The 27,530-nt window shown below is 37.9% G+C and overlaps 1 protein-coding gene across 8 annotated transcripts in view; it reads left to right on the plus strand.

The window, feature by feature from the left end:
- DCLK2 (doublecortin like kinase 2) overlaps nucleotides 1-27,530 on the plus strand; it is a 134,425-nt gene that overhangs the window by 16,408 nt on the left and 90,487 nt on the right. For all 8 annotated transcript variants that reach the window (XR_013995044.1, XR_013995045.1, XR_013995046.1 and 5 more), the window contains exon 2: nucleotides 4,006-4,337. Coding sequence is in view for 4 of the 8 variants with exons in the window: in XM_081075614.1 (XP_080931740.1) it covers nucleotides 4,006-4,337 (332 nt within the window). In the remaining 4 variants the exon portion in view is untranslated. The remainder of the gene's footprint in view (nucleotides 1-4,005; nucleotides 4,338-27,530) is intronic.

Raw genomic sequence — 27,530 nt, forward strand, 5'->3', positions numbered from 1 at the left:
TGCAGCAAGGAAGAATGTACATACTATGGTACCATGGGGTGTCTCAGTAACAGAGTGTTAGACCTGTCATAGAAATGGACATGGGTTCGATAATTTCAGGGAGGATCTAAGGAAGCAGGGACTCATTCTCTACTGGGTACTGTTAGAAGGTAGGGTACATTCTATGATTGGGTAGCTTATTACATCTTATTGGGAGGACACGCTGAGGAAAAAGCTGTAATTGGTAAAGAATTGGCAGTCACTCATTGACTATGAGAAAGGGATGTTTGGCATTATGTGGGTTGCACAGTGACCTTGTTTTTATGTCAGTTTATTACAATCTCAGAGTAACTTTGTTTGATAGATATTCTGTGAGATTGTATCCCACAGGAGAATGCAGGTCTGAGCATCAGACCATCTTGTAATGCCATTGAGTCTAGCTGTGAATGTCAGATCAGTTCTGGACTTTAGGGACTGCTTTATTTTTCTTATGTCCATATATATATATATATATATATACACACACACACACACACACACACACACACACACACACACATACATAAACGTTTATATCCTAGTTTAACTCTCATTTTTAATGAGATCCTTGTCTTGTGTTGGCAAGTGCAGTATTAACATGTATTGGTAAGAGTTAAAATTTTTTCTCAAATATATTTCACCAGTATATCAAGACTTATTACTTTAGGATTTACTTTTTCAGCTGTATCAGTAGCATAAAATGTATTTCCATTGTGAAAACTTGTTATATTTCTGGAATGAGCAGAAAACAGAAGATTCTTACATTGATCCAGGTGGGAAGTGGGTGGTAATGGGGGCAGACAGGAGGAACATTTTTAGACATATTTAAAGGATAGACTGGACAGAACTTGATGTCAAGATGTAGTATGTAGGGAAGCCAGAAGAATGAAGGATGACACCTAGGTTTCTAGCTGAATAGTTTGAGTAGGAAGTGAACTTGTTCACCAGGATGGGAAGGAAGGGAAGAGTGACAAGTTGGCAGGGGAGTAACAAATCTTAAACAAAAATCCCTACAAGTATGAATCTGGATTGAAGGAGGCTGATTGCTTCTCATCAATTTTCTAGGTGCCTGGTATCTAACAGAATAATAATTTATTGTTTGGTTAACAGCTGGAGCCATAACTGCCCAAGGAACCAAAATCTTAAATTCTTTTGTCAGCATATTCTCTCCCTATTGGCAATCAATGTAAGTGACACAATTATAGTCAGGAGATTGTTTTTGATCTGGGTGGGGGATATAATATAACAAGGGAAGCTAGCCCAGGTATCATGGTGGCTATTGGTATAAGGTGTGACATCTATACTGTAAGGGGTTATGTGCCTAGTATACAGAAACACAGGTCTGACCTCAAAAACACATCCTGAACCTCTGTGCTGAAATGTTGAGTGCCAGTGATGCCAAATGGGTTTCATATCACGTCAGCACCTGGCAGGTGAGCTGGCACATAGTAAGTATTCAGTACATATTGTGAAGGGGAGTCTAGGCTTAACAGAGAAGTACTCTATGAACTATGATTTGTGTCTCCTGTAGATGCAGGGAAGGGGTGAGGCTTTGTCTAGCAGGCGTTGGCCAGCCCTGGTTCCAAACTTTACATATTTTTTTATGGAAGGGATGAATGAGTTTTTATTTTAACATTTCAAGGTTACTATAGAGGATACAACTCAGGAACAACCAAATGGAAGAGATTCCTAGGGTGAGATATAGGGAGTGGTGTGGGGGGTACAGAGCTTCCAATGCCCTCTCCTGGCAGAGACCATCTCAGCACCTCCATGGATTGACCAACCTGTTGACCAACCAGGAAGCTCTGATCTATGAGTTTGGACTAACAACATATGAAGGGAGGAGAGAGGAAGGGAATTAAAATTTATGTGTAACCACACACAAACAAACTAATAGACAGGCTTCCTTTCCCTATTTTCATTCTGACATTCTGAACTCATGTAAAGAGGCAAAAACACAGATAAATTTAAAAGGCAGCTCTCCTGGTTATTATGTTGACTGTGCAGAGACTAGGTTGATCAAGGGAATCTGACATTATATTTCTCTTTTGTTTCATTTTGTTTTGTTTTGTTTCATTTTGCCATTTTCTCTATATTGGGAAAGGCTTTTCCCCAGCTGACTTCTCCCTGGTCTTAAAATCAAACAAACAAACAAACAAACAAATAAATAAATAAATAAATAAAATCACCGTCTTGCTGAGATTCCTTTTGTTTTCTCCCATTTTAATGTCTTGGATCAGAACATACAATTAAACTTTAACATAGGTAACAGTAGGAAGAGCTTTGTAATGTGAGAGTCACTTTCTCTATCAAGTCAAACCAAAATCATAATTGTTTATTTTTGCTCATTAATGTGTACGTATGTATAGTGCCATTTTGTTAAATTTATACCTATTTTTGAAATTATGAGCCATCCTCCCAGATGATTGCCCTATGAAAAATGATTTAGGTAAACCTATAGAAATTAAATTAAATGGTGATGGTTGGGCTAGACTTCAGGTAACTGGTGTGGATGCAGCAGGAACGCCTATGACTGGTCCCCTAGTTTTCTTGGACAGGGGCCCAATTATACCTCTAAATAGAAGACATTACTCCTCTGTTTAGACCCTTCTTGTATGTCTGATCTGTTACTGAATTGTTCGTGTGCCCTTGGGAGTCTTGAAGATCTCCAGTAATCAGGATTGCAAGAACATCCTGATAGTAGTTCAAGAGAATATTTATATTAATAGGTTTTCCTCAAGAATTCTCTTTCACTGTTTTGGCTATCTTTCATTTAAGCAGTCACAGCATTCAAGCCTTGTATCATATAAGTAAGTATAATATTAAGAATGAAGAATTCTATTATATAGAATAGGTGAAAAAAAATTAAAAATAATTAATTCTTTTTGAAAAAATAATTAAAAATAATTAAAAATTGCTAAAATGCATGAATAGCAGTTACACAAATATTGAGTTTTGCCACAATCAGATTATCATTCCTAGAAAAAGAATGTGGCTTCTGAACTGTATTTTTTCCCAATTTCAATAAGGTTGAATACCTTAGAGAAAATCTTAGAGTATAACCCTTTTGTTTGCCTGAAAGTTGAGACTAAAGGAACTGTGTGACTGCTGAGTCTCCCAAAAGAAAACTTATGATTTTTGAACATATAATTATGGTTTTTCAATGAAAAATTATTTTTCAACATATAATTTTGGAACTTAAAATTAATGAACATTGATTTGGTAAATCAATTGACAAATAGTATACTTTTTATGTTTTACTTAATAAATATTGAACACATCATTTTAACTACTTAATATCTGTTCCCATTTAAGCAGATATAGAAAAGGTTATCTGTTTAAACTAATTATCTTGAATTCACTTTCTTTAATTAAGGAAAAAATGCCTGAGTTATGTTTCTTTGAGCTGTCAAACTCTTCTTCATTTTTGTGGTACTTCATTAGTGAGTAAATGATCCTACAACTGAATATAATTTTGTCAGCTATGTGAAGATGCAGTGATCATTCTTTGATTAGGACTGAAATCTATAATTGGAAAAATGAGAAAAATAGTTTTTATATGAATATTATTCTGTGATATAATTATTTCCACCAGATGAAGTTTTAAAAAATAAATTAGTTAATAGACTTTTGGAACTAGGAAGTACTTTAGAATTCATCTGGTCCAGCAAGTTCACTTCACAGAAAATGATATTGAGAACCAAAGTATGGAAGAACTATCCAGAATGATACGTTTGATAAAATAAAATCCAGATCTCTCTTGTTTCTTTGTCCAGTGCTTTTTACTCTATAATGCATGTTATTCTCTCAAAACCAATCTAGATGCTGTTAAAAACAAAGGGAGGCTGGGGAGAATGCCAAAGGAAAAGGATGTGAATCTCCTTTCAGGGAACCTGTTAAGTTTAGGAGTCCACTTAATGGGTCTCCAGCATTTGTACTTCTTTGGTCGGAGTAGTCATGCTAATAAAAATGATTTTTGCTTTTTAGGTGAGAGTTACGTGTGTGCATCAAACGAACCATTTCGTAAAGTTGATTACACCAAAAATATTAATCCGAACTGGTCTGTGAACATCAAGGGTGGGACCGCCCGAGCCTTGGCTGCTCCCTCAGTGAAAAGTGAAGTAAAGGAGAGTAAAGATTTCATCAAACCCAAATTAGTGACTGTGATTCGAAGTGGAGTGAAACCGAGAAAAGCCGTGCGGATCCTTCTAAATAAGAAGACTGCTCATTCCTTCGAACAAGTCTTAACAGATATCACCGAAGCCATTAAACTCGACTCAGGAGTGGTCAAGAGGCTCTGTACACTGGATGGCAAGCAGGTAAGATGTTGTGAGCCCCTCGTTCTCCATCTTATTTTTAAATTCTACTTGTACCATAGCAGTTACACGTTTCATAATATGAATTTTGTAGTCTGGTGGATGTTATTTTACTAGTCCTGCTTGAGATGTGTATGTGTGTGTATTAAGCCTTTATCATGAAAATGTAAGGGGATTACATTTCTCCTCACCCAAATATCTCAAAAGGGTATATAGGGAAACCTGTCCACACTTCTGTGGTCACTGGGAGGGAAATGTAAACTTCTGAAGGAAAAGTGTAAGTTGAAGAAGCTTCCTATATTAAGTGGGATGTTGTCTATTGAAGGGTAAGGGCACCTGTTGACTAGCAAGGTCATTTATGGGTTTGGGAAAATCACAAGAGTCAAAATTAAAGATAACATTTTTAGAAAAGTCTTTCCTCCCCACTTATGTATAGTATGGGAAATGAAAAATGCATTTAATAGAAAGTACTTTCTTAGGAATGTCCATATGAATTTCATAGGGAAGAATGGAGGTAATTAGTATTACTGAAAAGTATACACAAATGAATGGAGTTAATTAGCATTTCTGAAAAGTATACACAAATTACACGGGAAAATGCAGCCCAATTGTAGTAACAATATACCAGGAAGTTTAATGGGCTAAAAAAAAGTGGGGCAAATTGCTAAAATGCATGAATAGCAGTTACACAAATATTGAGTTTTGCCACAATCAGATTATCATTCCTAGAAAGAGAATGTGGCTTCTGAACTGTATTTTTTCCTCATTTCAATAAGGTTAAATCATTTATATTTACATTATATAAATATTATAGTTCCCAGCATTTAATTTTTTTCTTCATTCCATTTCGTTTCTTCCCTCAAAAATAATTTATTTTGAAGTGTGTGGCTAATACAGTGCTGAGAATTAATATGAAACACTAGGGCAGTGAATGTCTTCTGGAAAAAAAAAAAAGGTTTTCTAACTTTCTGAGACCAGATCTAGTTACTAGGTTGTTTTCTAAAACAGTAATAAAATTTTTAAATAGGTTATAAAAATGTCAGTAGCTTATATGGAGGTTATAATAACTTTTGTAATTAATGAAATTTGTGACTAGAAGATATAACACTTCATAGCAACCTGCCCCAAGACAGGGTCACAGTATTACTGGAAATAGACACCTTACAAATTGAGTTAATGGCACAGTACAATATGGAACACCTTAAGATTTATTCTGCAAGTATAAAAATACTCAAAGCACAAGACAGAAAGGAGATTAGATAAGTCAAATAACTATTTCTTGGTGGACGCAGAGAAGACAGGAACCGTAGAGACAAATATTAAAGATACCTAACAAACAGAAAAATGAAACTCCTAAGTATGCCAAATTACAAAACCTAAGTGATATATAAACAGTAAATGCAATGAGACTTTAAAAATTTCCAAACAAATGTTCTTCGGGGAAAATTTAAGTGAAATAAAGAAATTGAACATCAAATTGAAATAGTAATCATTGACATTTTAGTAGTTATCCAAAAAATTATCTTCAAAAAGTTTTCAGATGAGAAATACTTATATGTAAAAATGATAGCTAAAGCACAAGCAACCCCAAATCATCAACATCGTAAAGAAGAATGCACTGTTATGCGTAAGATTTATGACAGAAATTAAAGGACGGCACACTATTAAGAAACGTTATTAAGAAACGGTATTAAGATCCCGTTAATACCCGGGATCTAGAAGATAAAGCCTCATAGCACATGTAATCCCAAAAAGATGTTAAAAAGGCATTTTGACAAAATACAAAACCTATATTAAGTTAGAGATTTAGTAATAAGAATAGAAGGTGACTTCTCTAAGAGACTTGAAGAAATCCCTATTTGAAACAAAAAGTCTATGTATTGGTAAATGAGATACTGGAAGTATTTCTATGACAATCAGGTCCAACATGGTGATGGCTGACAGCCTCAGGATTCAGTAATCTTCTATATATTCTTCCTGATTTTTATTTGTAGTTTAATTGCAATTTCAATAGTTTAATTGCAATTTCAATAGGTCTAAATAGAAGTTTTTTGGGGGGAAGGGGATAGGGATACATGACAAAGTGGTTTTGAAATTTAATATGGAAAAAGAGGAAGGTTTTGGAAATAATGATTAATGGGCTCTCATGCTACCAGATATTAAATCACCATCTTCATACCATACCAAAAATAAATTCCAGGTGTCTTTAAAATATAGATGTCAAAATGAAACTAAAGAACTAAAAGATGTCAATAGTCATGTTGAAATGGGAAAGGATTCTCTAAGCATAAAAGTAGTGGGAATATCACAAAGGAAAAGGTTGGTTGGACATAAAAATTAAAACTTTCTAGATGTCATAAGTAAGGGTTATATACTTTTATATTGAGTTATAATAGTTTAATAGGGAAAAAAACACATTGTAATGTCAAGATGCATAAAAGACCAAACAGACAATTTGAAAAGGTAAAATGATAAATACAAAGCATTAAAAATGTTCGATCTCACCAAATATGAGTTAAAGCAATGAAATATTTTTCATATTTAAAATTGACATGTTTTTGGAAAATAAAATGTCCATTATTTTTTAATACGCAGTGAATTGGCATTCTCAAAGAACGATGGAAGGGTAAATTGCATCTTTATGGAAAACAGTTTGTTTTGTACAACTATACAAATGTTCTTACTATTTGAACTAGTAAATTAGCATATAGGAATTTATCCTAAATAACCTGAGCTGCAAACATGATTATGCATACAAATTTCCATCCCAGCAGCGAGAGAAAAAGATTGGAAATAATTTAAAATCCCTCAAGTAGAAAACAGTTCAATGATACCAACCATAGAATTCATAGTAGTGGCCATTGAAAATAATGTCTGGGCGGCTATTTAAAGACATGGGAAAATGTTAAATGAAAAAGGCAAGAAAAAAATTCTGTAGTGTGGTTTCAATTTTGTGTTATGAAAGAAAAATAGAGGCAGAATTTTTTAAAACACAAATTCAAAAGGAAACGCAATTATAGTGCTCATCAGAAATCCAGTATTTGCTGTTCTGATTTTTACTACTTCTTCCTCATATCTATTTAGAAACAGAAACTCAAATACTGAGAAAGAAAACAAAGACTGACGTCAATAAGATTGTAAAAATTAAAACTATGAGTTGAATCTTGAAATTTTGGCATGTGGCTATGAAATGTTACAAGTATCACTTTTGTCACTGTTTAGGACTTATAGAACTTAAACATTATTTCCCATGTGCAAAAAAGGTATTTTTAAACTTTCAAATAAAATATTTCCTTGGAAAAATTAAAGATTTTATTTTTGATAGACACAAATTTTATTTTTGATATTGTATTTTCAGAGTGCCAGGTAACCTTAAAAGCCAGCTTGCTTGCTTGCTTGCTCTCTCTCTCTCTCTCTCTCTCTCTCTCTCTCTCTCTCTCTTTGTTTTTGGTTTCAGGTGTACAGAACAATGTAATAGTTAAATATTTATCATTTATATCCCTCACACAGTGATAACCCCCCTTCCCCCATCAGCTATCCCTCTGACATCGCATACAGCCATTATATTTCCACTGCCTCTATTCCTAATGCTGTACTCCACTTCTTGTAAGTGTATGTATATATATACTTGTAGTTGACATTCATTATTGTTCAGCTTCAGCTTCAGGTGTACAGCGCAGTGATCAGGCATCTACATCATCCCTGAGATGGTCTCCCCAATGAGACAAGTGTCCATCGGATACCCTATAAAGTCTTTACAACATTATTGATTACATTCCCCAAATTGGGTTTCATATCCCCATAGCAATCTTGTGGTTACAGATTGTGCTTTCTAATGCCCTCACCTTCCCCCTTATCTCCGCCCTCACGCCCTCTCCCATCTAGCAACCCTCAATTTTTCCTTTATGTCTCTGAGACTCTTTCTGATTAATTCATTTATTCTTTTCTTTAGATTCCACATATAAGTGAGATCATATTTGTCTTTGTCTGACTTATTTCACTTAACATAATGTTCTCTAGGACCATCCATATTGTTGCAAATGGTAAGATTTCATTCTTCTTTATGGTTGCATAATACTCCATTGTGTAAATGTACCACAGTTTCTTAATTCAGTCGTCTACCGATGGGCATTTTGGTTGTTTCCATGTCTTGGCTGTTGTGTATACTGCTGCAGTAAACATAGAGGTGCATAAAGCTTTTTGAATTAGAGTTTTGGATTTCTCCGGATAGATACCTAGGAGTGGAATTGCTGGGTCATAGGGTAGTTCCATTTTCAGATTTTTGAGGTACCTCCATATTGTTTTCCATAGTGGCTGCATCAATCTGCAATCCCACCAACAGTGTACAAGAGTTCCCTTTTCTCCACATCCGCGCCAACACTTGTTTGTTGATTTATTAATGATAGCCATATTGACTGGGGTGAATTTTACCCCAGGCATTTCATTGTGGTTTTTATTTGCATTTCTCTAATGATTAGTGAGGTTGAGCATTTTTTTATATGTCTGTTTGCCATCTGTATGTCCTCTTTAGAAAAATGTCTCAAAAATATGGAATGCTTCACGAATTTGCGTGCCATCCTTGCTCAGGGACGATGCTAATCTTCTCTGTATCGTTACAATTTTAGTATGTGTGCTGCCAAAGCAAGCAAGCGATAGGTTTTCTTGGTGCCAATTTAACATCTGTACTATATAGGTGGACTTGCTATTTAAAATTTCAAGTCTGTTTTTTGGTTGATATATGTTATAAATATAAAGGGAACATTAAATCTTGCTTTGAAGTAGCATAAGAAATTTGCCTTATGCTTAAGATTAATGCAAACCTTTAAATGGGCAGTGTTCAGTTCAATTTTATTTTCTAAATTGATTTTTTTTAATGGGTATGTAAAACTATCGGCTCTCTGATAATTCTCAAGATGCCTTTGCGTAGGTAAAGAGGAAGGACTAAGAAAGCAACTAAGATCTGTAAATGAGTTGACCGTACATAAAATTTTAGGCTGTCTGCCTTAACTTTTATATTCTTTCATGATTATTTCCTACTCAGATTTGTTGTTTTCATCTTAAATTAACCTGATCTTCGACACAAGGATAGAGATTAAATAATTTATAGGCAGTTCATCATGAACAGTCACTGAGTCCGTCCTGACAGTTATGTTAGAGTTTTAAAGGGCCCTGGTTATCTTTTATGGGCTTAAACACTCCTGATCGAAGAGGAAATGGTGTGGCGTGTGCCAGTAGCATTTATGTTGTGAAACCAATGCCCCTTGAATCCTCTCTTCTGTCAAAATGGATGATCACATCGTCCGAGTTGTATTGACTCCGTTTACAAGGTCTGACTTGCTTAATACAACTAACTCATGCATTTTGTGTCTCTTTGTAAAATCACTCCAAATAAAATCAAACTTTAGGGTTTGGTCCATGTTAAGTCTTGGATTTTCTTTAGTGTAGAGCAGTGGTTCTCAACTGGGTAAATTTTTGCCCCTAGGGAACATGTGGCAGTGTCTGCAGCTGTTTTTTGGATGTCATGATTGGGGACTGAGATTCTACTGACCTGTAGTAGGTAGAGGCCAGACGGACTACTGTCCTACAATAAACGCACAGGGCAGACACAGCATAACTCTTTGGGGTCCAAACTGTCAATAGGGCTGATATTCAGAAATCCTAGTATAAAGTAATTGACACGATTCAAAAGGAAATGATACTTGTTTGAATGTTAACTTTATCAAATAGGCCACATGCTAAACTTTATTTCAGAACTTATCTATTTTCTCATAGCCAGTCTGTCCACTTTTTATCTAATTGAGGCAGGTGTGTTAGAATGCAAAGAGAAGTCTAGGAAACCATGATTTACTCTTGTGGGGTTTTAAGTATTTAATACTTACAAGTGATGTCATGATTATCAACTTTAAAAAATACGCAACCTTTGTATTTATAGATGGGATGACTAGAAAAAAGTCATCTGTAAGTAGAAGTCATGACTATTATCTTAAATAACTTTTATGTCTGCAGTTAATTTAATTGAATTCTTTTATTTTTGTCTTTCTTTCACAAACCAAACCTTGAACTTTTAAAGGAATTCTATAGGACAAGGTTTACTTTTTAAAATTATCAAAAGTCAGACTGACTTTCTGGTAATAAACTACAGCAGGAGAATTCTTTAAAAATGTCTTTATTCTGTTAAGGGACTGAAAGGTCCAAATGTAGCTTTTGTCCACATGTGTAAAAAATTCTAACTTTTAGCTTTCCCAGAAACAGCAGAGTTTTAACATAAAAGAAACATACTTAGCGGAATTTTGGAACAAGTTGATTCTTGTCATGGGCAGAGGCAAAACAGACTCAGAAATTGCTAGCAGTTGATGCTTTGGGGGTAAAATACTTCCAGACTTTGGGACCACTGCCAGCCTTAGGATGCCCACGTGTAGTGGGTTCTCCTTGGGAATCAAGGAGTGTCTCCATCTTATCAGTCATCTTAGGGTTTTTGAAGGTTTCCATGCTCACTTTTAAAATAGTTTATTTCATGGGTAGCATAATAGAAATGTTTATTTTACACCTTTAACTTTTCTGGCCTCACAGTTTCTAGTGAAGTTTCATTTCTTTATGACCTAGCCATTCTTATTTAAAGTAATCTTTCTTAAAAATTGCTGTATAGAAGTCAGATGGTTGATATCTGTTCATAAATATTTTCTACAATTTATTTAATCCTGATGTAAGTTTTCCTTGAAGTAGATGAGGACAGAGTTTGGTTTTAATTCTCACATTGCTCCCAATACATGCATTTTCTTTTGTAGGTAATAGAAATCCAGACAATTGTGTTTTGTCTTACCAGATACATTCATAGCTCTGAAGAGTGGGTAGCCCTGATCTGTCTCAAATAATGGAAAATTATCCCAATCAGGAATCAACAGACTGAAGAGTAGTGGGATTTTTCAGTACAGCAGGAAGTCCAGGTATATAGAAAGGGAAAAAATGTTCATTTGTTCTTTCATCCAAAATTTAAGCAGTTTTTTTAAAAAGCTGGAAGGGGGGGGAGGGTTAATCTTTGTTTTTGATTTAATGCACCCCTCTTTTCAGAGTGATCTAAAAAATGGGAAGAAAGAAGGAAGTTTGTGTTTTGTTGAAGTTGTTGAAGTTTGTGTTTTGCCATTTTGGTATCCATTGTATTAGCAATTTCCCCTGACCCTAAATAATATTTTTTCCCTTTTAGTGGGAAACTGGAGGAAAAACACTAACATCCTGTTAGTGCTTTCTGCAGTTGCAAATTAAGAAAGGAGAGGTTTAAGAAAAACAATTTTAGCTTGCAAAAAATTATTCAATGTAAAGTGTAGGTGAGATAAAAATGACATCACTGCAAACTCTTTTCTTTCCTTATTTATTCTTTTGATATCTAAGCTGGCGTCATGCATGGAGCATAACAATTGTGTTAATTAATTTCATTTTTGTTACAAATATTTTTCAGTAGGTATAATAATTATTAAATATATATTTTGTTACATTTGTATTTTACAATGCTTAGGATAACAGCTAACGGCTTAATTAGCTAACAGATAAAAGCTAATAGCTTACTATGTCCGGCATGATGAGAGTGCGTTCCGTTAGTCTTCTCCGTGAATATTCACAACAACCTTGAGAGTTGGATATTATAATTCCTGTTTTACATTGGGGAAATCAAAACAAAGATAAATCAAGTAACCTATTAAAAATCCTACAGCTGGAGATGGACCTGGGTCCACACCCAGGACACCCGATTCTCAACCTGCCCTTTTCACAGCTGTGCTGGAAGCCCTCTGTGGACAGGCTCAATAAAGGTCATCAGTGACAATAATGAGGGACAGGAAATAGGACTAATAAACTAATCGTGTTATTTCAAAACAAATTTGTAAGGTTTTAGAGTGATGCAGTTTTACCTGGGGTTGATCTAAATCTGTTTAATAGGTTGTATGGTCAAACTGTTCTTTAAGATCTGAAAAATGAAAACATAGGTTAAGGAGTGATTATATGCTTGACAGAAAGATGATTCTTAGAATTATTTTTTATGGATTTAATTTTTTTAAATGAAAGAATATGACATTACAGAAAGTTTAGAAAATACAGGAAAAAAGTGCACAATTCTATTTTCACACTGTTTTTATAATTGAGTATTCCATCCATATTTTCATAGGCATGTTTTTTTTTTTTGTATTTTTTTTTTTTTAAGAGAAAACTACCCTAGTAAAATCAGTACATTTCTACTGGAAAAATTCAAACAATTCAGAGAAATACAAAGAGTGAAAGTTTTTTTTCACATCAGCCCTTCTTTTCTAACCTCATTCTACTTCTTAAAGGGAAGCACTAATAACAGTTTTGTTAATGCAATTTAAATACATATAGTTCTTATATAATGTGGTTTAAATGTATAATTCTGTAGCTTTATTTTTAACTTATCAATTGTATTCTTCCAAGTTGCATAATCTTTGTATTTCATACTTAAGTGACTGAATAATATTCCATTGGCTAGATAGATCATGATTTATTTAACCGATTGCTGGACATTTGGGTTGTTTCCAGTTTTCCATTCTTTTATTCTCTAGTCATCTTTCCTATAGATTTTAACATGCTTTGAATCATTTCCTTTCCTTGAGATGGATTCCTAGTGGTCGAATATTAGCAGAGACTTAGTATATCTCTCAAGCCCCAAAATACTTATCAAAACTGTAGACAAAAGGTTATCCTAGTTGGCACCAATGGCATGAGCCCCACATTTCTGTATTTGGGAGAGACTCAGGAAAGGATAAGATGTGACAGCCAGGTACAAGGTTCATAGTTAATTTGTTGCGTGGAAAAATGCACATTCTGTGAAACTGAAGCCCACCTGCATTCCTCTTACCAAGTCTACTTTTGCTACTTTCTGTTCTAGGAAATAGCTTAATGAGAAAAGCCAGTTAACTGTGTAGTGCTGACCGAGTAGTCTTGAAAATGTTAAGCTTAGTAGGGAGAACAAAAAGAAAACTTTTCTTTTTTACCGAATTGCCTACATTATGAAACTATGTGGCCTTAATCGTGAACTAAAAAAACCTATCGTTTTACGTAATGTTTGTTTTATAACCTTTGTAGATGCCCCAAATCCCACAACTATATTTCTGGAATTAAAATAACTTTTGCTTTGTGATGTTTTGACTCACAATTGAGTCAAGATTGCTTGAAATCTTGTATGAGATGCTTTGTAAAGCTAATTGGTGGGTTTTGGTGGGTCATAGCTAATTCCTGGATTTGTTTTATTGTTTTTATAAAATATTACAAATGTCTGCTAATCACAATTTCTACCAATATTTGTAATAGTATTACTTTACAACTTTTATTGGGTTGCATGAAAGGGTCATTTATTCATTATGATTTATGGTAAAAACAAGGATTGGTGCAAAGTCAGTATAGTATTTTAAAATGTATGACTGATACAGGACATGATTTAGTCCAGCTTGCTAATTTTATAGGTGAGAAATCTTTGGGATCTTATAAAAGCTTTTGAGAACCTGTTGAAATCTGTACTGCTTCTTCTCTTCCAAGGAAAGAGTAAAGCTTGACTCGAAAGTTTCTGTATGGTTGGCTTGTTTGCAGATGACAGTGTAAATTTACAAAACTGTGCTTTGGCACAGTTACTCTGTTCCCTTTAGTTGATGGGAAGCATTTTTTTCAGCCTTTCAGTCATTGATTTTTCTAGAGAGCAAAAGTTAATCTTAACCATGGTCATTGTCATTCTTAGGGTGATGCCCATAGAAAAGAATTAACTGAATCTAAACTAAAAATTACTTTGTGGAGAAAAATAGTGCTTAGTCTGTATTTGCTTTTTCAGTAAGCCTGTGCAATTTTCCAGATTTAAAAATTAATCTCTTTCAGGTTTTTGTTTTGTTTTATTTTGTTTTTTAAGTAAGGCAAATCACCACACTTCAAAAAGTGAGACAAGCTTTCATGAATATTCTCTCAGTATATTTTGAGAACATTTTGATTGTAGTGGGATGCAGCTGCCGGACTCCTAGCACAAAGTGTTGGGAAACTCCGTAGTCATTAGAGGTTTGCTTGCACAGAAGTTTAATTCTCTGAGCCTAGAAACCTTTAGAAATGAAGCACCACTTACCCAAAAGGAGCGTTCTGTTTTTCCTTATGTATTTCAGGCTCTTCCTAAGACTTGAAATAGTAAAAGTTTATTTAAACTTTTCTTTCTTTCTTTCTTTCTTTCTTTCTTTCTTTCTTTCTTTCTTTCTTTCTTTCTTTCTTTCTCTTTTGGGTGGGGGGTGGGTGATGGTTTGTGGCAAGCTTCTCTAAATTGAGCATAAAGACATTTGATTATATTTGAAAATACTGTTCTTTGCCCACATGCTAAGTCATTAAAATGCCATTTTCAGTATGATTTGTGGAAGATATTTAAATACTTGTGCATTGGTACTTATTAAAACTGACATTAGTTACATGGTTATGTTTCTGAAGGATTAAGTTTATTAAATACCTGGTCTTTAGTATCACTTAGGTTATACATTTTTAGTGGTAAAATATTATGGCTGACACGTGCCATTACAAACATGCAAATTAAAAAGACAGTTTTTCATTTTGTAAAAGGCATTGTGTAAACGGAAACTTGTGAAAGCCCAGTTAGGTAATTGAATCCAAATTTTAACATTTTACCTGTCTTTTCATTTAATCTAGTAGTCCAGATTTTTACATGTAGATAAAAGATAAAAGTTTCGAAGTTTTTTAGACGTTGTAAAAGTGGTTTTCACTTGCAGGGCATTCCTGCCCCAGGCAGCAGCAGTCAGTGTCTTAGTCAGTTCTTGAACTTTTAGGAGTTAAAAGGGTTGTTGTCAGTGTGATTTGGGCCCGAAGGCATTGATTATACTGGAATCAGAAAATACCGCTTGAAGTTCGATTTCAATATATTTGTTTCTTATGACACACAGTAGCATTTTAATGTTGAATGAGGCAAGGTTCATGCCTATGCCACGAGGAATGTCATTAGAAATTTTTAATGATGGGAAAGTGCATCATTCGTGCCCGCTCTTGTGGCAGACTATTGACACATATTGTCATTTGTTCTCACGATCACCCTAAGGTAGGTATGTGGCAGTCTCTTTATACAGGGACGGTACCAGAGCACACAGAAGAACTTTGGTCCTTGGGGTTCAGTTAGACACCCTGGATATATGCCTTTGCACTGGGATTCCACAGGCTGCCTTCGCCTCATTTTAAAGTTGAGTCTCAGAGCTAGTTTTCAAGATTCAAAGGAAAATCAATTTCATTGCTTTATAATTACTCATAATTGTTTTCCAGAACCTATTATATAGCATAATTATTTACTTTAGTCTTTGGGCTTGGCTCTGGATAGCTTTCTTTCCAGTTCCCAAAACTTACATCCACCCTCAAATGATGAAGAGCTTGTTTATTTTATTCCGTGGGTTATAATTCCTTACCATCATTTATGTTGTGGTTCAACATGTCTAGATTTGGTCAGTAGAATCTATTTTAAGTTGGCTCCTATGTCTTTTGACATATTTAAGGATACCTAGGGGCATAAGGATAGTAGGGAACCATGTCAGGTTCATAATTAGACCTTATGGCAAACGAAAATACAGTGGCGTTCTGTACCCCCACTGCTCTAGACACACTGGGCTCAGGTGTCTTCTAAAGCTGCACATTCTGTCCCCGTGTGTCTACAGACATGTGGTTTTTACTCACTGCACATGACTCCTGGTTTCTGTGCACGGCTCTTTGTCTCTCTTAGCATGTTTGTCATTAAACACCTAGAAACTAGAGCCTAGGGTATGTCTGATTGAGTTGTTGCGTTATTGTTCAATGTAAGGGCAACATCCTAGGCCATTAGCCTCCCTGTTCTTGACCTATAATGGCTGCTTTTAGGGAAACATTCATGATTTGTATTGAGGAGTTACTGTGGTTTGAGTCATATGACCTTGTAACCTATGTGCAATGAATGTGGCTCAAAAGGGGCTTTGAGTTTTGAGAGCATCTAGGGATTCAGTGACTGTCTGATTCAGGGGTTCTTGATTGGAAGTAATTTTGCCCCTGTGGGGACATTTGCCGGTAGGGTAGAGTATGCTACTGGCGTGTAATGGGTAGAGGCGAGGGCTGCTACTAAAATGTCTTAACAGTGCCAAGATAGCCCTCTACAAAAGAATTACCTGGTCCTAAACATCACTGGTGCTGACATTGAGGCCCCGTGGCCTGATTTCATGGATATAAAGAGGAACGATATGGAGGTATTGAAGGAAATGCCAGTGGTTTGGGAATGACCAGCATGAAGGATGTCGGTATGCATATAGGGTTGAGTGTAGACTTTTAAAATTAGAAAGTTAGGCAAGGGCAAGATTATGCACAGCATACATTGCGTTTTCAAGGGATAGAAACCTCATCCATCAGGCTTTAGGTTGCCACTGAAAAATTGTGAGAGGATCAGATTTACATTTTAGGAAATTTACCCTGGAGGGTGTGAAATGAGTTCACAAAGATAATCAGTCCTAAAGGATTGAATGTCCCCGAGTGTGGGAAGCTGTTTCAGATAATATTATTTCAGAGTAATAATACGTTTTACAGTTTCCTAAATGCTTATGGGAGGAGGTTCCTAAAGTCTATTCCAGATAGGAAACACACATTCCTAGAGAAATTTAAGCAGTTTCAGAGAGTAAAGATTTGGTTTTAGCAGGAAATGAGAAAGCTAGAATGGGTCAGGGTGGTGGAGTCTAAGTTTATAGACAGAAAGTATTATTTTGTTGGAGACTATACCAAATCTTCATAGTGACTGGAAATAATTGGTACTTTATTTTTAATTTTAATGTTAAAAAAGAGTTAATTTTCCCTGTGCTTTTTACATTGCCAAACTATTGGAGACGACTGTGGCAGGATGGATATCAGGAGTGTTCCTCAGAAATAATGCTGAATGGGGTGTAGGTGAACACTGCCTTTTCTGATGTGCTCTGGAATTGTGAATGCCTTTTCCCCTCCTTTCACTGCACCTACCTGATAACTAAGACATTTGAATACAAAGGTGCTTCTTGGTATCAAAAGAAAATAACTTTTCCTTAAAAATTTTAGAGTGGCATAGAAAATAAATGGGCCAGTCTTCATGCGTCAGTCATGATACAGTCTATTGGAATAGTTTAAAAATTTTGGTAGCTTTAAAAATGTAAACGCTCTTGTGCTTTGCCTAATAAGATGTGTTATCAGAAGCATATTCAAAGTAATGTATTGAAGATCTATCCCTGCTTTATTTAAAAAATCAATAGTGAGTTGGCTATTGACGCAGCTGTATTTGCAGTTTTCATGCTGATGTAGTTTGGCTAATTTGGTGACCTGTACAATATTGTATTGTTTATATTGCATAATAGTTCCTGGCCCATAGCTTCCTCAAACTATACTTTGAAGAATTTAGGCATTCCTATAGGGAAATGAGAGAGCAGGATTAAGTCCAAGGATCTTTTTGCCTGGAAGTTTTTTATAGATATATGGATATAGACATATCGATATATATGTAAATTACACACATATATGTATACGTATATGTATAAAATTTCCTTGTCAGGCACACATCCAGCCACCAGTGTACTTGATGAATGCAAAGCAGGGGGGCTCAGAAGTACTTAGCATGCGTTCTCTGAGAGTCTGACTGCCGGCTCATTCAGAATGCCGAGGTGAGGTCCCTGCTCTTGGAGTGCTTATACTCTATTTGGCAAGCAAATCTAAAACACATGACCTAATGAGAGAATGACAAAGGACTAATGGATATTGCTGTTCAGCTAAAGGACAGAAGTGTGAGCCAGCAGAGTTGGGAAGAGTTCATGAAGAAGTAAGAAACAGAATGCAAGCTGGGCTACCGCCGGGGAGACTGCGTTAGAGAGACCGTTCCCACCCACCACTACCCACCCACCTCCACCCTCCCAATGCCACGCGCAGTAGCAGCAGCAGCAGGGGAAAAGCAGGAATGAAAATGAATGGCAGGGCCACGGTGGCAAATGAGAATGACATCAGGACCTAGTAGAAAAAATGAGTTTGGAGAAATGTGGAGGGGGAGTAGACTTAAGTTCGAACAGAGGGCTGTGGAAAGGGAGTGCAGGTTTGGGTGAAGCGGCGATGTAATGCAACTGTCCTTTGGGGTCAGTAATGCAACTGGGGCGATGTAATGCAACTGTCCTTTGGGGTCAGTCTGTCACTGGACTGACGCTGAAATGGGAGGAGGAGGACTACATAGCCAATCAGGAGGCCCTCTCAGCAGTCCATCTGTGGTCCTGAGGAGTATGGCAGTAGCCAGACAGAGGCAATACATGTGAAGCCGAGAATCCACAAGATCTAGGACGTGGACCCCTGGGAAAACTGGAGGGTGCTAAGAGCACCCTCGGGATTTGAAACACGGGATTTGAAAAGAGCTGCTCCTGTGCCTTATATACAATTACCAAGCCACAGAGCTGGCTACAAATCCTACCACAGACATGCCTTCAAGTCCCTCAAGTTCCTGAGGAACCACTAAACGTTACACAAGCAGAAACGTCAAGGAGTGAAAGTGCGGCCTCTACTCTAAAGTGATCGCTTAATATTAAAGTGGCGTGGCTGTTCGTCATGATGTTTGCGGTAGAAAAAAGCCTAAGCCTAGTCCATTTTCATCTAGGAATAAATTTGTTTTTAAAAATACCCACTTCACTTTAATGTTGTCCTAATGAGGTAGAAATAACATTTTGTTGATTTACATGTCACAAATTGCTTGCTTGAGTTGGAGGTTTTTATATTTTGAGTGGGGGGAGATGGTTTTGTGTGAAGAAGAACTATTGTTTTTACCTAAGTAAAATTTAGTGTATGTACCAAATACGCTTATTTTGCCGTTAGGCTGATGTGACCCCAGAAAATGTAACAAAGAACTACATTGTGACTGCAGCAATTTTTGCAGAATATGTATAAGAACCTGTGAGACTGTCCTGTGAGAAAATAGCTGAAGTCCCTTCTTGATATTTACCTGGGTCCTTCATCTGAATCTATGCCCATCCTCGGTGACCACAGGGGCTAACTAGGTCTCGGAGTCCCTGTTCCTTGTGAGAAGCCTTTTTTATTGGAGGTAGAACTGCTGTAGGAGGCCTGGGAAGACATTCCCAGATGCTGGAGCCCCCTTGCTGCACCGTGGCAGGCCCCTCTGTTCCTTCTCTAGGTGACATGTGCTTATCCCTCTCACCTGAGCTGAGATGAGCTTCCTTTCCCTACCCGCCGAGTAGCAGTTTTAGGAGTCCTGTGGGCAGGACCAGCTATATAATTTGTGGGGTCCAGTGCAAAATGAAAATGCAGGCTCCTAATTCAAAAATTATTAAGAATGTCAAGACAGCAACATTAGAACAGCATGGACCCCTGTGCAGCTGCACAGGGCGCACACCCTGTATGTGGGAAAAGCTGCGGAGTCCTTCGTCTCTCTCACAGTCTTGGGAAGCATGGATGGGCTGCCTTGCCTTCCGAGTAGGTGGAAGAAAGGGCAGTGGGACTGGCTGCTGCTTCCACCTTCTGTTCACACACCCTGCCCTGGATATGGCAGTATGGGAGCAGCAGCTCCCTCCATTCCCGCTGCCCTGAGGCTGCTTTTAATAGAAGCATTGTTCCTAGAGGATTGCTTGACTTCTGGCATTTAAGTGCTAGATCTTATGCTACAAACTCAAGGAGAAAATTCAAGACTGAGTGGGAAATGAGAGCTGTGAATCAAAGCATGATTCACAAGGACTGGACGTTGTGTGGAGAGCAGTTTGAGGGGAGTAGAGGGTTTGTTTTAAGGAACACTGCCAGGGATGGTACAGTTGATTCTCACTATTCATCGGAGTTATGGTCTGTCCAGTTGCCGCAAACCCTGAATTAACAAATACTGATTTGTTGCGCCTAGGGGAAAGACAGGGCTAGCTTCTTTGGAAGTGTGGTCACACTTTCATCAGCCAGTCCATATATACTCATTTTCTATGTGTTTCAGTTTAAAGACACCTTACTTCGTATATAGTGTTGATTCATTTACATCGAACTTACAGCCAACAGCACTGGAACTCATGCCTGAAGGGCATGTACCTAACACATGTGTTTTCTCAACCTTCTTGAGCTTAGGAACACTGGACAGCACTTCAGCACTATGCTTGGGGACAATGGAAAGCAGAGAACCAGCAAAAAGCACAAAAATGCAAAAAATGTGACACTAAATGCACCGCAGGAGTGTGAGCTAAGCCAAGACAGCAGGGCATCACTCTGCTTAACCTGAGCTGGGAATGTGTTCATTGGGCAGCTCAAAGTTTTCACCACTGTGCACGTCAGCAAATGACCACAAAAGGGTAACGGGTATTGATTTGGGGTCTGAAAATAGATTTTAGCAAGTTGGCAAATTTGCAAATACAAAATCTGCAGATGAGGATGGAATATACTTTTGAGTATCAGCTATTATGTCATTGTGAGCAGGTCTGTAATGCAAAAACCATCTATCAACATGGCAAAAAGAGCCTACTGTTTGTTTTAAAAGGGATTATACGGTGGGATAAGATACATAAGTGTGCATGATAAACCAAGGACCTTTTTTTTTTTTTTTTTTTAGTTTGGGAGAACTGATTCAGAGAATGGAAAATTTTATTCTGTGTCAGACTTTCCAAATTAAACCTGAAATGCATCTATTTCTCTCTGATAAGCGAGTGTGAAAAAGGTATGGTGGGTTTGATAACCAACTGTGCTAATAACAATCATTAAGTGTCAGCTAATTACAATGTTTAAAAATAAAATGTCCAACTAATAATAGGTTACATTAGTTTCAGTTTGAGTCATCGTGTGTAAACAAGGGTTGTAACAAAGTGAGAGATGAACAGAGTTCAGATAGGAATAGAGCATAAGGGCTTTGTGTGACTTTAAAAGAAACTGAGATGGCTTGAAACATTGTCCAGTCTCTAATTATTTCGTGATTAAAGGAATTAACTTTAGAAAGCAGAACTCAGTGGGTATTTGTGATACAATGTTGAAATTTAGGAAATAAGATTACACATTTTGAAAATATTCTCTTCTGAATGTCACTTTTCTGTTCAAAATATTTTGAGAACTTCCCATGGTAGGAACTATGGTGTGAAATAAACAAATTTGATAAGGCTCTGCTTGCTCTGTTGACAAGATAACTGAAAATGGCTTCAAGAAAATTTCAGTCACTCATAAGAAGCAGTTTATTTTCCATTTGTGTGAGTGTGTGTACTGAGGGCTCTTATGTCAATGTTTTTTTGTCATTTGGGTCTCACTAAGTTGCCTATCACCTCTGAAACAATTCTATACAGTGATGACACAGTACCTAAGTGCCTAGGTTGCATCTATAATTGGTTTGTTGCTGCAAAAGTTTTAAAATATTTAAGTTGTTGTTTTATTTTCATTCCTGCCTTCTAAAAATCCATCCTGTTTTCTGCAGCCTGGTGTGCTATTGGACTGCAGTTTTGGTTTGTAGTTGTTCTTCACAGCAGTTTCCTAAAATCATGCGTTCTTTTCTCCTTGCAGCCTTCCATTTTACTAAGGAGATTAGGTTAGCAACTGCCTCACTTTCCCTTTTGGTATTGTTTTGCTCTTTTAATGAATACATTTTTCTAACTAACTCTTTACTAACTTGCCTAAACCAGATGATCATGTTATAATCTTGACTAGAAGGAAATCCCAGTTTCATTCGTTTTCTAATGAAATGGATGCTTAGAAAGCTTAAACAATTTTTGGACTAAATTGTAAAAGATTGTTTTTCTAAATTATTATATTTTTCTATTTTTTGGAGAATTGGCTCCAAAAAATCTCAGTCAACCTCCCTCCCTCTCTTACTCCTTCCCTTCACCTATCGATGAGTTTCAGGTTATATTTCATTCTTGGATATTCACAGTGCATATTAAATATTAAAGGCTTTGAGATGTCCTGTAGTGAAGAAACCTGTTAGAACATTTTCCAAATTATTTGCTTATAGAACCTTTTCATGCAGAATACCCTATTATTCCCTCGGACTAGTGTTCTGTGAAATGCTACTCTAAAGACAAGCCCTTAAATGTCATTACTCAAATATAGTGAGGACCTACTATGTGCAAGGAACTGAGCTAAATGCAAAGCATGCAATTGTTGAGTAAGTCTTGTCACTGTCCTCTAGCGGACACCAGTGAAGGATGATTGAAACACAATGTGATAAGTATCTGATAGAGCGAGTACAAGGTACTGCTGTAAAAGATTGTAAGACAGGCACCTAACCCATGCTTGGCAGGGAAAATTACATGAAGGAAGCAGAAGAGTTGATTCATTCATTTTGCAAAGATGAGTGTTTTCTAGAATGGAGAATACAACTGTGAACAAGACAAGGTCTGTGCTGTCACGAAGGTGAAATTCCACTGGGGGAACATGGATAATAAGCAAGTAAATAATTCAGCATTTTTGGTAGTGAAAAGTGCTGTAAAGAAAATGCGAAAGGTTTGAAATAGCTGCTGGGGAAGTGGAGGAGCGCGCTAGGTAAGGAAGCAGCTTGGCGGTGAGGCGAGGCGGAAACCCTGGACTTCATAATGACATCTTGAATATACAGAGCCTTTGGATTTTCTCCAGTCACATTCATTGACCCAGGTAAGGTCCAAATAAGGTCGAGAGTGGGTCAAGAATTTGGGGTTTTCTCAGTTGTGGGCACTGAGAAGACAGTCCAGTCCTAGAGGCCACGGAGGTTGAGCCGGATGGAGAAGGAGGCCCAGCCTAGAGGCATGTTTCAGACTGAAGAAGGAAGGAGTGTGGTTCAGGGACTACAATTCCCGAGATCAGTGAACAGGTGTAATAGGTCTGAGAGAGAACAAGAAGTTTGTGATCATGGGGCATATTTTAAGGATTCAGAAGTGGGGTTCCCCCGAATGATAAAGTCCAGAATGTGGCAGTGCACTACCCTGGCCCCGAGGGGCTGGCCACACTCCAGCTGAGGAGGTTGGCCTGACCATCACCGTGGTCTTGATACCACCCAACATAATAGAAATACTTGGGTAGAAAGGCCAGCAACCAAGTGCTAAAGCCATAGGGGAAAACGGGGGTTGTCAGAATTGAAAAATACAAATGTTATAATTAGATGGTTTGAGACTCCAAGGAATAGGGTATTTCCTTTAACTAAAGCTCTTGGGGATGTGATTGGAAATGTGCCTGTGAGCATGTGGCAGGTACTTACTTCTCACCCTAACTCTGAGGAAATGGGGTCCGGGAGAAGCAGGAGTTTCCAGGTCCCGGGAATGTGGTTTCACAGATCAACCTGGGTTCTAAAGAGGCTGTGACTTTTGCAGTAGTTAGCAACTGGCAGATACCAAACTTCAAATATCCTGGCTAGTACTTTGATCAGTGCTGTTAGTACTATATCTACGGTGTGAAATCGTGTGCATAATGGACTAAGCTTCTGGATTTTCATACGTATAGTTTTTGAATTTTGGACATTCAGTATTTGAAAAATTGTCTTATGCACTAAATGATTGCTCCCAGATTTCCATCTGTGATCACGTTTCCCTGCTCACCCCCACTGCCCATCCCCCTGCAGTGTTTCTTCTCTCCCTTCCACCCTCCTCGGTCCTGACAATGGCTAGACTTTTCACTGGAAACCCAAGCTTGCACCTCATCCCTGGAGACCTTTGAGAGGTCATTGCTTCAAATACATTTTCCATGGAGCCTTTGTGAGAACTACTGGTGCTGGAATGGCTTACTTTAGAGATTAAGAAGGAGAATTTTACAGTTGAACAGACCTGAATTTGATTCCTGGATCCACCATTTATTAACAGAGTGACCTTTGTCAAAGTACTTATTCCTCATTGTTCTCTTTTTCAAATGTGAAAGAAGTAAGATTTATGCTAAAGCGCTTAGCACAGAGCCTAACACATGGTACTTGACTGATAAATTGTAGTGGTTCTCATTAGCATCTCCAGAGGTCCTGGGAACCATCCCTGCAAAAAGCACCTGGTGACTGGGGGGTGGCAGGAAGGAGTGTTTGAAATCTGTTGTCCCAACAGGGGTAGACTTACTTATTCTTGACAATCTTCACTGTGAACTTGACATGCCTTACGTCCCAGTTGCCCATGGACTTTGAAGCCCTGCCTAAAAGTGAAAATGAGGCAAAATCTGGACTATGGCTAGGCTGGACTTCCATCTTTTGGGACTGTCAGTCAGGGGTTCTTAACCATGACTACATGTCAAAATCACCTATGGAACTTAAAAAAAAAAAAAAAAAAGATTTATAGGTCCCGTGCCCTGGGAGATTCTCATTCATAGGGCAGGTATAGGGCCTGTACAAGTAATTTACACACACACATCACACACACACACACACACACACACACACACACACACAACGTAGTAGAGTTAGAAGGTAGAACTAATAATAAAAACTTTCCAAAGTTGTCAGGATTAAGTAAGGTATCAGTGAAATTGCCAAGCACCCAGCTGCAATTCACAAGTTGCAGCAGTTATCTATGTCTGTATATGTCACCCCAAACTCAGTGGCATTCATAAGTAACCATTTGTTTTTCGTTCTTTAAATGTTGACTGCAGCACCTCTCCCGGTCCCAGCTGAGCTGCAAGGAAGCAGGCAGTGGGATGGGGCTGGCTGGGCCACGTTAGCTGGGAGCTTTCCTCTGCAGGTCTCTCATCCCCCTCCCACCAGCAGAATAGCCCAGGCCTTCTTACTCGGCAGCAGGTCTTCGAATAATGTCTTGTCATTCAATTTCATTTTCTTATAATGTTGATGAAAGAAAAGAATCAATTCCCAGCTGGGGCCACTGTCATTGTGGAGCTTGCACGTTCTCCCCACATCTGTGTGGGTTTTCTCCACATGCTCTGGTTTCTTCTCACATCCCAAAGACATTAAGCGAATGGGTGTGTCTAAAGTGTCCCATCTGAGTGACGAGGAGTGTATGCATGAGTGCTCCCTGCGATGGAAGGGCGTCCTGTCCACCCTGTGCCCTGAGCTGCCTTGAAAGGCTGCGACTACCCATGGCCTCAAACCAGAATAAGTGACTTGGAAAATCATTATCTTACTTGTTTTTATTGATGTTTCTTAAATGTATGTATCGCTCACATTTATGTCAATGTTTAAATTAGAAGTTTTGGGGGCCCTTTATTTAGAAGTTTGGGGATGTTTCTGAGACCAGAAATATGCTGTAGGAACTTTTGCTTATACCAATTAGCCTATGATAAAATTGGTTTTGTTATATACGTCATTTCCCTTAAAGTCCTAGTTTCCAAGAACCTATGGACGATGTGACGTGAGGACTTGACTGTGTATCAAAGCACAGGGAGTAAATGGAAATACATGTGTCCTCTCGAAACCTAGCCTCGAAGTATTACTTCTGCCTCAGGCTATTGGCCAAAGTGAATCATGGCCAAACTTGAGTGTCAAGGGGTGAGGAAATGTGTACAATGGATATGTGTACAAGGAGGGGTGCAGAATAGGGGACGGTAGTCCAATGTATCACAGACGCCTGAAACATTGGATTTTAAGGGAGAGGAATGAGGCACTGCATCTCATACTTGCATTAGGGCTGTGTGCAAGAAATTTTTATGTCTGCCTGTTCATCATTTGTAATGACATCTATCCTCCACAGATCAATTATTGAGATCAGTTGTAGCAAAGTATGAGAAAGTAGCTTCCAAGTTATCACGTCTCATAAACCAGTAATAAATAGTCGTTTCTCTAAGCTCTTGAGCTCCACAACCAGATTGCCTGGGTTTGATTTCTGCCTTTGTCACATTAGCTGTGGAATGTTGGGCCAGGTAGGTTATCTCCCTGTGCCCCAGTTCCCCCTTGTTTAAAAAGGGAATGAGTCTCACCTACTTTCTGAGGTAGTTGTGAGGATTCGGTGAGCTGTAGTCTGTAAACCTCATAGCTGGCGCAGTGCCTCGCCCATTCTAAGTGCTCAGGAAGGGTTATGGTTTTTTGCTACAATAAATGAAAGATAAATAAAGTTGCTATTTGGCTGACTAAATGCTCAAGGATCTCCAAAGAAGTGTAGGATACGTGATCAGCTTTGTGAATTAAAGAATCTGAATGAAAAAGTTTGAAAGGTTGTAGCTGCTTTTGGATTTTTCAAGTCTCAGTTATTTAAGTGGGAGAATTATTTTGCAAAAGGAAATCAAACATTTATTGTGGACCTGCCACGTGTGTAGCAATACCTAGCAAAGAGCTTAAGCTATGGCCTCCATCTTCAAGAAACTACCGTGTTTCCCTGAAAATAAGACCTAGCCAGACCATCAGCTCTAAAGTGTCTTTTGGAGCAAAAATTAATATAAGACCCAGTATTAGAGTATAGTATAGTATAGTATACTTGGTCTTACATAAGTCCCAGTATTGTGTTACATTACATTACATTATATTTTACCCGGTCTTATATTGATGTTTGCTCCAAAAGACGCATTAGAACTGCTGGTTCGGCTAGGTCTTATTTCCGCGGAAACACGGTAGCAGGCAGTTGGGGAAAGCACAATGATCACATCTGAGGCGCTGCCAACACTGAGCGATACAGTGCAGACTGGCTGTGGGCAGCATCTCTCCAAGCGGCTGGGCACGTGCCAGGGCAATGATACCTTCACTCGATAGCATGGATTCAGATGACGGCTCAGTGGTTAGCCACAACATGGTGTGGTTATGTACTCACTTACACAGGGACACAGAATTGAGTCATGGTTTTCACCAGGTGTGTTGGCAGTTCACTTGAGAATCCACAGAGGGAGGAGAGGAGGGTTGTAGCTGAGGTCGCCATGCTTCTGAAGACTCTGAAAGGGCCTCTTCTTTCCGGGAGGTGGCAGAAAAAAGCCAAGTCAGCACATGCTGTGGGTCTCCTGACAGAGCGAGAGCTCCTGTATCATTAACAATGAAGTGGTGGTGGCTGTTGGCGGCGAGAGGCAGAACCTGGCTTATTCAGGGGACAGTGGCTCTGCGGTGTCAGAGTGAAGGCTGTTTTCAGTCAAGGGTGTACATTCCAGCAGGCTTGAGCATGATGGTCTCTACAGTCTGTCTTTTTAAAAGTATAATTTCAAAGTTTATATGAAATTCATTTTGTTTGCCTATTTCTTATCCAAGTGATGTGGTTGGTTTGTGAGTTTTAGGCAAATGTCACAGGCAAGCTGTGCCTCTAGAATGTTCCTGCTTAGAGTTGAGGCTTACACGAGGATAGTCGATAAAGGTGGTGGTGGGTCTGTATCTCAGTGTGGCATAAA

This window comes from Rhinolophus hipposideros, assembly GCF_964194185.1.
Source record: "Rhinolophus hipposideros genome assembly, chromosome: 16".
In the NCBI taxonomy this organism is placed as follows: domain Eukaryota; kingdom Metazoa; phylum Chordata; class Mammalia; order Chiroptera; family Rhinolophidae; genus Rhinolophus; species Rhinolophus hipposideros.